The following is a 12,248-nucleotide window of genomic DNA, read 5'->3' on the forward strand; positions in this document are numbered from 1 at the left end:
TCCAATGCAGGGGGTACGGGTTCGATCCCTGGTCGGGGAACTAAGATCCCACCTGCCGCAGCGGCGCGGCCAGAAAAAGTCTTCTCTGAAAGTTATTTGCACAATTTAAATGTTATCTGTACAGGCTTAGAAACCATGGGACAGACTGAAAATTTCCAGCTCTGATATTTCACAAACCAGGAGTTGTTTCTTTAATGTTGTGATACCTCCCAATTCCAAGAAAAGTCATTTAAAGATAAATATTTTCTATTAACATAACCAACCATTTCAAGTCTGGTAAGCACAACCCAGGGTCAGCTGTGCTAGGCCAGTGGTTCCCAAAGCTGGCTGCCACCAAGGCCCTGCCCTCCCCTCTCACCAACTTCATTAACAATGCAAACACCAGGACCCCACCCCAGAGACGGAAAAGGCCCAGGGTGAGGCTGAGGCAGCCGTATATTCAACAAGCTCCCAGGTGACTGCTAAACCAGAGAGCCACTGGTTTTGAGAACCACTGATTTTAAAGATACAAAGTATAGTGCCAGTGCTAAAAGTGAACTAAAATGTACCTGATTTGGAATTGTTTTCTTTTTCAAACTTCACGACCCCCTGGTGCGTCCCAGAATCATGACTGGGGATCCAGAGAAAAGAGCAGCGACTGTTGAAGTGCGCCTACCCTGTACCTGCTTCCCAGTCTGGCCAACGCCTTGTGCCGTCGGTGAAAAGGAATCACTGACTCGGGCTGGGTACTCCAGGCCCGGGCCGCTCACCCGCCCTACCTGGTAGATGGCAGAGCTCGAGTCCGGTTGGGTGCCCAGCGTCGCCACAGAGTCTCCATGATAGGCGCGCGGCGCGGGGGCAGCGGCGCGAGCGCACGGCCGCAAAGCTAATCTCAGGGCGGCCCACATGGCAGCAGGCACAGAGGCAGGAAGAAGCGTGAGAGAGCGGCCTGCGCCGGTCTGGGGCCGAGGCTTTCCCCTCCAACTCCCACGCTTCGGGATATAACTCAGCGCCGGCCTTTGCAGTCCCAACCCGCCTGCAACCTCCCCGATTCTGAGGCCAGCCTCGGCACGTGCCGGCGCACGCCGCCCGTGATTGGTCAGCGCTGAGCACCACGCCCCCCGAATTCAGCGAATAAGGGACAGAGGTGCAACCCCGCGAGGCCTGTCCCATCGCGAGCCCCGGAGCGTTGCGGTTCCCGGGGTGGAGCGACTCTTCTGCAGCCTGCCAGTCTCCCGAGATGCTGAGCTTAGGAGCTGCGGCTGAGTTTCCTTGCTGTCGGCCTCTGTGCTTTTACTATGTGCTGTTTTCTTCTTCCCCTGCTGCTAGAAAGGGTATTCCGGGGCTTGAAAAAGCTTATCCTTATATGAGAGCTGGAAACTGAACAGGCTTATTAAGCTGCCCGAAGAAACTCTTTAAGGGGATAACCATTCATTAATCAAATATGTCTTTAATGTCCCCAATCAGGTGCTCTTCTGGAGCAGGGAATACAGTGGAGAACAGGCAAAGCGTCCTCTTTTATAAAGCGGAGAGAACATAAACAAGTAAATAAAAATAAAAATTCTAATAGTGATAAATTACAACTTAGATGTACAATTATAATGTACTTCTAAAACTTTGCCTATAACAAATCTGAGCTTCCTCACAATTTCTCATCCACTGGACAGTGAGAAAAAATTAATCTTATTTAGTCCACTTAAGTCTTAGATTTAATTTTTGTATATGGTGTTAGGTAAGGGTGTGGCTTCATTCTTTTGTATGTAGATATCCAGTTTTCCCAATATCATTTGTTGTAAAGACTGTCCTTTCCCCATTGAATAGTCTTGGCACCCTTGTGAAAAATTATTTCATAAGCAATGGTTTATTTCTGGACTCTGTGGTCTGTTCCATTGGTCTGTATGTCTGTCTTTATGCCAGTACCACACAGTTTTTTGATTACTGTAGGTTTGTAGTAAATTTTGAAATCATTAAGTGTGAGTCTTTCAGCTTTGTTCTTTTTCAAGATTTTTTTGGCTATCCAGGATCCCTTGAGAGTCCATATTAATTTTAGGGTAGGTTTTTCTATTTCTGCAAAAAATGCCAGGATTTTGATAGGGACTGCATTGAATCTGTTGATGATGTTGGGTAGCATTGACATCTTAACAATATTAAGTCTTCCAATCCATGAACATGGGATATGTTTCCATTTATTTATGTCTTCTTTAATTTCAGCAGTGTTTTTTCATTTCCATTGTGCAAGTCTTTCACCTCCTTGGTTAATTCCTATTTTATTCTTTTGGATGCTATTGTAAATGGAATTGCTTTCTTAATTTCCTTTTCAGTTTGTTCATTATTAGTGTATAGAAATGCAACTGATTTTTGTGTGCTAAGTTAGTATACTGCCACTTCGCTGAATTCATTTATTAATTCTAACAGGTTTTGTGTATGTGTGTGTGTGTGTAATCTTTAGGGCTTTGTAATAAGTCATCTGTGAATAGAGATAATTTTACTTTTTCCTTTCCAACTTAAATGTCTTTTATTTCTCATTCTTACCTAATTGCTCCAGCTAAAACTTCTAGTACTATGTTGAAGTGAAGTGGTGAAAGTGAACATCCTTGCCTTTTTCCTGGTCTTAGAGGAAAACTTTTCAGCCTTTCACCATTGAGTGTAATGCTTGCTGTGAGTTTTTCACATGTGGCTTTTTTTTTTTTTTTTGGCTGCATTGGGTCTTCATTGCTGCACGCGGGCTTTCTCTAGTTGTGGTGAGCGGGGGCTACTCTTCGTTGCGGTGCACAGGCTTCTCATTGTGGTGGTTTCTCTTGTTGCGGAGCACGGGCTCTAGGCACGCAGGCTTCAGTAGTTGTGGAGAGCTGGTTTCAGTAGTTGTGGCTTGCAGGCTCTAGAGCACAGGCTCACTAGTTGTGGCATACAGGCTTCGTTGCTCCACGGCCTGTGGGATCTTCCCGGACCAGGGCTCGAACCCATGTCCCCTGCGTTGGCAGGAGGATTCTTAACCACTGCGCCACCAGGGAAGTCCCTCACATGTGGCTTTTATGATGTTAAGGAGGTTTCCTTCTATTCCTAGTTTGTTGAATATTTTTATCATGAAAAAGTGTTGAATTTTGTCGTCTACTTTTTCTGCATCAATTGAGATGATCATGTGAAGTTTATTCCTTCATTCTGTTAATGTTGTAAACTACATTGATCAATTTTTTCTATGTTGTACCATCCTTGCAATTCAGGAATAAACCTCACTTGGTCATGATGTATAATCCTTTTAGTATGCCACTGAATTCAGTTGCCAGTATTTTATTAAGGATATTTGCATCAGTGTTCATAAGGGAATTGGTCTATAGTTTTTTTTTTGTTTTTTTGTTTTTGTAGCGTCTTTGTCCTGCTTTCATGTCAGGATAACGCTGGCCTTATAGAATGAGTTAGGGAGTGTTCCCTCCTCCCCAAGTTTTTGGAAAAGTTTGAGAAAGATTGGTGTTTTTTCTTCTTCAAATGTTTGGTAGAATTCACCAGTGAAGCCATCATATTCAGTGCTTTTCTTTGTGGGGAGATTTTTTGATTACTGTTTAGTCTTCTTACTAGTTATAGGTCTATTCAGGTTATCTATTTCTTTGTGATGTAGTCTTGGTAGGTTTTGTTTCTAAGAATTTGTCCATTTCATCTAGATAATCCAATTGGTTGGTGTTCAGTTGTCCATAGTATTCAGATTTACTTTTTACATTTTTCTTTATTAATTTTCATTTTTAAGGGAATACATAATTCAACTTTTATCACGAAAATAAAGATATTTTTTACCTCCTTCTCTCAGAAATGATCCCAGAGCAACAAAGGAACACAAAAACATAATTCATATCCCACCTTCAATTAAACTAGGGGATATATGAAGACAATAGGCAAAAATTGGAATAATAAATTTAGCAAAATTAAGGAAGTTGAAATCTAAGTGCTTGCAGTGGAAAATACAAACAGGTAACAAGTCAATTTGCCTCTCAGAATTGGTGATACCAAGAATTGGTGGTACCAGGTACAGAGAAATATGTGCATGGAAGTGGAGAAAGGTGGTAGAGACCAAGAAATGGTGGAACTACTTGAAAATTTGCAGAAGTAGTTAAAACCCCAGGTTTCCACCCCCCCAGTCTGTCCAGGAGATATATGTTCCCTGGAGAAACTGAATCTGAAATGTTCCAAATTTAGGGACACTAGGCACTAGTGAAGTGCCAAATTGAGACCAGAGAGATTAAGTGACAGTCTGAAGGCCAAATCAAGAGAGCCCCCTCCCCCCAAGTCTCTTTTCCCACCCAGTTCCAAAATGCTGGCTACCAGGTTTATATAGAAGGGAGTCTAGAGAAACCTTACCATTATACAGAAAAGATCTTACAAAGTGACGTTTGAGGTTCTCCAGTGAAAAAACTCCCTGGAAGATTGATCTACAGGGATTTCCCTGGGGGTCCAGTGGTTAAGGCTCCCTGCTCCCAATGCAGGGGGCCCAGGTTCGATCCCAGGTCAGGGAAATAGATCCCGCATGCTGCAACTAAGACCCAGTGCAGCCAATTAAAAAAAAAAAAAAAAAAGCAACATTTAAAAAAGAAAATTGACCTACAGTGTAACCTACAAATTTACATATCCTACCTCCCCTCCAATAAGCTTGTAAAAGCTCCTAATCAGCTTTTTGAGACACTTTCTCTAACATATGCATGGATAGCCAAGGATCAATGGGCATTTGAAGAAAGCTTTCTGTTGCAGTTCCATAATGGTTAACACTGGATTCTGAAGAAAGCTTTCAATATGAAAAAAAAAAAAAAAAACAGAAAGAAAGAAATTTTAAAAAGGAAAAGAAAAAGATACCCACTACCACCAAGAAAACAAAAACAAAAAAAACTCAAAAGAAACCATCAGGGCAAGGAACAGAAGAAACTATAACATCCTTGGAGAAATGAAAATATATTGCATCCATCAAAGACCAGGATTATGGGGCTTCCCTGGTGGCACAGTGGTTGGGAGTCCACCTGCCGATGCAGGGAACACGGGTTCGTGCCCCGGTCCGGGAAGATCCCACATGCCGCGGAGCGGCTGGGCCCGTGAGCCATGGCCGCTGAGCCTGCGTGTCCGGAGCCTGTGCTCTGCGATGGGAGAGGCCACAACAGTAAGAGGCCCGCATACAGCAAAAAAAAAAAAAAAAAAAAAAAAAAAAGACCAGGATTATGAAAAAAATTTTTAAAGCTTTTGAAAAAAAATATAAAATCAAGAATTCCTTGGCTGGGGAACTTCCCTGGTGGTCCAGTGGTTAAGAAAGAGCTTTCCAATGCAGGGGACGCAGGTTCGATCCCTGGTTGGGGAACTAAGATCCCACATGCCACGGGGCAACTAAGCCCATGTGCCGCAACTAAGGAGCTTGTGCGCCACAACTACGGAAACTGTGCGCTCTAGAGCCCGCATGCCACAACTAGAGAGAAGACCGCATGCTGCAACAAAGAACCCCACGTGCTGCAACGAAAATCACGTGTGCTGCAACTAAGGCCCAACACAGCCAAATAAGTAAATAAATAAATAAGAATTCCTTGTCTAGAAAATGTAACAAAAGCTAGAGGTTACAGAGTTTAATTAGCCATTTAATGAGAAAGTTCTTTTTCCTTTTTTGGCTGTGCCACGCGGGATGCAGAATCTTAGTTTCCTAACCAAGGATTGAACGTGTGCCCCTTGCAGTGGAAGCAGGGAGTCCTAACCACCGGACTGCCAGGGAATTCCCTAGGGAGAAATTATTAAAAGGATGGGGAAACAGATGTTCTAAGGAGATAAGATACTCTACTAGCCTTTAAATTTATTAAATAAATGAGAGGTTAGCAAATATTTCCCATTGGCATTACATTTTATACTTAATACTATAGTTACTTAAAATTTTACTTGTTTATAATTATCCTGTTTATCTTATCATTATAATTCAGTTTCTAAGTCTGTTTGCTAAAAACAAAGAGCATTCCTATAATACTTTAAAAAAAAGAGTCTTGCTTTAATAGCTCCAAGGGCTAGACTGTGAGAGGATGTTAGAGAAAGTACATTTGTGGACTTCCCTGGTGGCACAGTGGTTAAGAATCCACCTGCCAATGCGGGGAACGCGGGCTCGAGCCCTGGTCCAGGAAGATAGCACGTGCCGCGGAGCAACTAAGCCCGAGGGCCACAACTACTGAGCCTGTGCTCTAGAGCCCGTGAGCCACAACTACTGAAGCCCGTGCTGCACAATAAGAGAAGCCACCACAATGAGAAGCACGCACACCACAGCAAATAGTAGCCCCCGCTCGCTGCAACTACAGAAAGCTGCATGCAGCAACGAAGACCCAACGCAGCCAAAAATAAATTAATTAATAAAAAAAAAAGAAAGTACATTTGTTAAAATCTTTTTTTTTTTTTTTTTGGCCATGCCACACGACCTCGGCAGTGAAAGCGTGTGGAGTCCTAACCACTGGACTGCCAGGGGATTCCCCATTTGTTAAAATCTTAACTGCAATACAAAAATCAACTGTTTTTCTATGTTCCAGCAATAAACATACAAATGAAAATAAGCATTTAAAAAACACCATTTATAAAGGCATCAGAGAACATCAAGTACTTAAAAAATAAATATAAAAGATGTGCCTCTCCTAGGCATTTACACAAGAGAAAAAAAAACATGTCTACAAAAAGATTTGTACAACAATATTTATAGTATCTTTATTCAAAAGAGCCAAAATTCGGAAACAATCAGTAGGAAAATAGATAGCAATTATGGTATATTCATATGTGGTATATGGATAAAATGGAATACAACTCAGCAACAACAAGGAACTACTAATACGCTACGAAAATGGATGAATCCCAAAAATGTGTTGAGCAAAAGTAAACAGATACAAAAGTATACATAATATAAAGTTCATATAAAGCTCAAGATCAGGCAAAACTTATCTGTGGGTGGCAGTGGGGAAAGGGCTTAAAGGAACTTTCTGGGATGATGGAAATGTTGTCTATTTGTCTTGTGGGATGGTACATAGGTGTATACATTGTCAGTAATCAAACTGAAAGCTTAAGATCTGTGTACTTTATTAAATGTAAATTATGCCTTAAAAAGGTTCATTGCAGAAAACTGTGTTGATTCAAAATTATGAACTAAGTCAAAGGATGATTCACATTCTGTGACTTTGATTCTGCACATTTGTTAATCAGAAGCATCAAGATTCTTAGCCTTCTCTCTACGGCTTTTGTGACTAACAAAGTTACTTCTAAAAAGGAATTGACACTTGATTTTTCTCCAACAGAAGTAAAAATTGAGAAAATCTCCCCCCGCAAAAAAAAGGGGCAAACAAAAAAATGAGGAGAGAAGGGGGTGGAGAAATGGAAAATAGCAGAGAAAAGATAACTTAGGGAACAAGTAAAGGAGATTAAAAAATCTGATTAATAGGAATTCCAGATATAAGAACAGTGAAAGTGAAAGAGAGAAATTATCAAAGGAATAATGCAAGAACATTTCCCAGAAGGGAAGGAAATGAGTTTCCATGTTTAAAAAGGCCCATGACATGCCCAGCAGCATGAATGTAGGAGCAGGAAAGGGTGGGTGCACATTACTGAGCAGAATACCAGGGTCAAAGAATGTGTAAATAGGCCACATTTGAAGGACAGAGAATCAGAATGGCAAAAGATTTTTAAACACTGAAAACCAGAATATAACCAGAGCATGACTTTGAAATGAAGTGGAAATTATTTTCAAATTATTCAAGAATTCTATTCAGAGCCCAACTAACTGAGAGTAGAATAAAGAACTCTCAGACACGTGAAGTCTCAAGTTATGTTATCATCCATGCACCCTTTTGCAGTAAACAAGTGGAAGATGTGCTTCTCCTCAAGAAAGACAACGACACTGGCTCCAGAATAGGGAATCCAAACCAGAAAAGATGGGTAGGGAATTCAGAGAAGTCCCAGCATGGCAGCTGCACTGCCCATGGAGACCTGTGAAGCCTCAGTCCAGATTAAAGCAGGAAGGAAAGAGCTCCATAAAGTTTTCCAGGAAAAAAGAGAAGGAAACAGTTTATCTGACAGCTTGACCATGTGAAAAGTATCAACAGAGCATTTATAACTAAGTATAAACAGACTTGCCAGAGGATGTTGAAAGTTAAGCCACAGGTTCAAAAACAAACCCAAAGCAAATGAAAAAGTGAAACAATTCTTAACTCCAAGAAAAACAGAAAGTTGTACCAGAAAGGAAATGTCATTAGTTCATTAGGTGGTACAGCAGTGAAAAATTACAATTAAAACAGTACAAATACTGAATATGGATTAACCCCCAATTGTGATTAACATTGGGAGAAAGCAGGAAAAGAGTGAGGAGAATTGTAAGAAAGTAAAATCCTTATATACCATAATAAAAGGTCAACTGACCATATAAAAAGTCCAGGTTTATAGTATATCCATAACTAAAGTTTCCCATTTGTTTTTCTCTACAGAGAAAAAAAGTGGGAAGAAAAAAAAGAGATTCAGTTCTTTTAGCCAAAAATTCATTGCATAGGAGCAAATAAATAAAAAAGTAACCGACTCTTCTTATGTCCCAAATGTGGGAGAAAGTCTATTTTTATTCTTGCAAAATCAAAATAATATCCTTCAGAGCATGCACATAAGAAAAATATTAATTCTCCCAAATATACTATACTCTCATGGAAGGAGGGAAGGAAGGAAGGGTAAGCTGTACTTACAAAACTATTTTTTGCTCACTAACACATTAATATCTTTATTAAGTCATTTGAAAAAAAGGACACAACAGAAATAATATAAAATAACTTTTATTTACATAATTTACATCTATAGAATATAACTGCTTTCTTTAGAACAAGAAAATTTACAATGACAGATATTGCTTTTTGTCAAAGACTTCTTCAAGCAAGATAGTATACATGGTCACTTCTATTTCAAAAAACATGGTGGTAAACAGTGGATATTCATATTTTTATGTGCCTCAATCATTTACCAACAATTAGGCTTTGAAGCCATCATGTTGATCACTTGCTAAGACGTAAGTGTTCAGGAGGAAAAGTCAAGAAAAAAATAAAGACCTTTAATCATATCTCTTTTAAGATTTATAAAATACAAATTCTTCACAACATCATCTTTACATGAGTCAGATTAAACACAGGTGTGAACAAGTCTTTCCACCTTGTAAGGTAAATACACTGATTAAGTTTCTTTTTCCAAGAGTAGTTTTAAGGATATAATAGTAGGATAATTCAGTTGTCTGACTTGATTCTCTAGCCCAAAGATAAAATTATCCTTCATACAGTAAGAAGTTACATCTTCCATAAAATTAACTCATTGTAGATGAACAAGAGACAGATGTTAACAAAGTTAAAAAGTAACATTAAACAAGGGATAAAATAACAGTTTAGCTATGACAACATAACACCCAAATTAACATGAACTAAATGAAAGAAGCCTTTTCAGAATATGAGATTTTTAAAATTTATAAAAACAGGGCATTAAAATAGCTATGTGATTTGCTACCATGATTTCTGTGACATATTAATCCAATGAAATAAATAAATGCATATCTATAGAGAATTTCCTTATAGATCCTCCTTTATGACAAAAAAGTTTAAACTGCAAATTTCACTATAAGGCAATGAATAAGAAATGCTCTAATATCAACTGTTTTCATAAATTAGGATTACTGTTATACTTGCCAAGCCAAATCCAATTTTACTAATGAACTTGAAAACTGGCCACCATTTTTTTCAAATTACAAACATAATTAGACATTAAAATATCTTCCCAACTGAAATACTGATTTCATAATGCAATCAAGGGTTTAAGTGTTAGGCACAACTCATAACTCCAGTGACAAATATCTCATAGGTAATGACATCAGCACCTTAAGGTAAGAAAACTACTGTCTAATGTATGGGTCAGACTAAAAACCCAGCCCATCCATGTCCATCATTTAAGTATTGCCTGTAGCTGTTTTCATACTGAAATGGCAGAGTTGAGTAGTTACCACAGAGGGCATCTGGCCCACAAACTCGAAAGTATTTTCCAGAAAATGTTTCTGACTCCTGATCTAATGTATTATCAACCCAGAAGCCTTTTCAAATAAAAGAATAAATCTGTTCTTTCAGAAGCTTAATTTGAACCACCAAAGATTTGCTTGGGTGGGTAACAGAATTACCTATGTAAATCACAAAATCTCAAAATTAAAATCAACCCTTAAATTCATATTGATGATAATCACTGACTTAATAAAGTCTTATTATCTTATTTTCTATTTTTAACATCACAATTATGTTCTGTGCATAAAGGTCTAAGTACTTAGTTCCTCATGGAGAATTTAATGGGGGAAAAAAAACTACCAAGAAATTGTTTTTTAAAAAAGGAATGTGTGTATGTGAGTACATGTGTGTGTAATGGAGACAGAGTTTTGTATGGAAATTTACCTCATAAATAAAGTTAAGGGTTTTTTTCCCCATACAAATCCTGAGATTATGCAAGAAATAAGAAAAACAAAAATTTCACAGTACAAAGTCAATATGCTAAACTACGAGAAAAAAATTATTCAAAACGTATATACTATCGAAACAATTTAGTTTTATCACTTTAAATACCTTTAAAATTAAAGAGGGAAAGGAGACAAACATAAATTTGTTAATGATTTCTTTACCCATAATCTCAGGGGTAAAAATAATTAAAACTGAATATTCTTTTAAATAAAAAATTTAAAAATAAATAGGCTTTTTGATGTTTTATCTTTATAAATAGTAAGCTTAAATACTAGTTCTTCAATTAGGACTAATGTTACATCAACATGAATTAGAAAAATACACATTTTTCAGTCAAATAGCTGATAATAGAAAAGTTTTTAACATTTACCATACTAAAGTGGAGTTTCACAATTTCCTTTCACACACTTAGAGGCAACTGAAAAGGCCTTCACCATCCAAAAAAACAAAAAATAAAACCAAAAAACCCTAAACAGACAGAAAAAAACCTTCACAAAAGGTTTGCTAAATGTTAACTACAATCCATCTCCAAATACGTCGGCACTGTGATTTATACAGAGACATTTATCCACAACATTCCAAGATGTCCATGTGTATTCAACACAGGAAGAGTCAAAATGTAAACAAGAGCTGTTATTTCTGTGTGAGAAAGCAGTCTTAATTGCTTGGTATTTCCAAAATGCTGAATCAATCAGAACGAAAGGAACCTCAGCAATGTTTTTCACTGATTATAAAAGCTTCAAATCAAGCCTATTAAATATTCAAAATCAACCTAAAGAAAAATTGTCAGTGAGGCTTTTTGCTAGATACTGCTTTGTTGATATAACTGACTGTGGAAATCCTAGCCTTAGGGAAAAAAAAAGAAGACTTTTATTCTGTTTCATCCACTTCAATAAAGATATCACTAAAGAAATATTCGGAGACTGTTATTGGCTCCTCTTCTGGTAGCCGGTTTTGGACATCTTTACATTCTCCTTTTGGTAAGGGATGATTACAAGAAACCTAAAAAGATAATAAAAATAAGTATGCAGTATAACATTTATATATTGATAGTGGTATTCTAAATCGATATCTGTTTGAAAAGCAATATAGTAATAAATATTAAGAGCTTTAAATATGTTTATACTCACTGACCCAATAATTTCATTTCTATGCTGTTATATTAAGGAAATAATCCTAAACATAGTAAGAGATAACCTTTGTAGCATTCGTTATAATAATAAAATTAAAATCAACAAATGTACAACACAGAACATGATTAGGCTGACTGTAGTGTACACATGATTACTTCACCCTAATTTCTGTGAAAAAAAATAAATACTGAAAAACATAACATTATTAAATCGATAATGAAAACATCTTAATGACCAGAATAGAAGGACCCATGAAACAGAACAGTACATAAGGAAATATCAGAAATTAAAGCAATCCTATCAAAAATTAGCATACTGGGCTTCCTTGGTGGCACAGTGGTTGAGAGTCCACCTGCCAATTCAGGGGACGCGGGTTCATGCCCTGGTCTGGGAGGATCCCACATGCCACGGAGCGGCTGGGCCCGTGAGCCATGGCCGCTGAGCCTGCGCGTCCGGAGCCTGTGCTCCGCAACGGGAGAGGCCACAACAGTGAGAGGCCCGCGTACCGCAAAAAAAACCAAAAATTAGCATACTTATAAATCTAGAAAAAAGGAAGACAGCATGGTATTGGCAAAGGAACAGACATACATATCAATGAAATAGAAGACTAGAAATATCCCTAACACATATGGATGGAAAT

The 12,248-nt window shown here is 38.2% G+C and overlaps 2 protein-coding genes across 4 annotated transcripts in view; both read right to left on the bottom strand.

The window, feature by feature from the left end:
- Window positions 1-887, bottom strand: part of MCCC2 (methylcrotonyl-CoA carboxylase subunit 2) — a gene marked incomplete at both ends in the record, with an annotated part of 64,905 nt that extends 64,018 nt beyond the window's left edge. For all 3 annotated transcript variants that reach the window (XM_079701736.1, XM_079701734.1, XM_079701735.1), the window contains one exon: window positions 759-887. In XM_079701736.1, the coding sequence (XP_079557862.1) occupies window positions 759-887 (129 nt within the window). The remainder of the gene's footprint in view (window positions 1-758) is intronic.
- A 10,458-nt stretch (window positions 888-11,345) lies between these two features.
- The window catches only part of BDP1 (BDP1 general transcription factor IIIB subunit), a gene marked incomplete at both ends in the record, with an annotated part of 91,708 nt that continues 90,805 nt past the window's right edge, over window positions 11,346-12,248 (bottom strand). Inside the window, one exon of the mRNA XM_079701958.1 lies at window positions 11,346-11,477. Coding sequence (XP_079558084.1) covers window positions 11,346-11,477 — 132 coding nt within the window. The remainder of the gene's footprint in view (window positions 11,478-12,248) is intronic.

The sequence above is a fragment of the Hyperoodon ampullatus genome, assembly GCF_949752795.1.
Source record: "Hyperoodon ampullatus genome assembly, chromosome: 4".
In the NCBI taxonomy this organism is placed as follows: Eukaryota; Metazoa; Chordata; class Mammalia; order Artiodactyla; family Ziphiidae; genus Hyperoodon; species Hyperoodon ampullatus.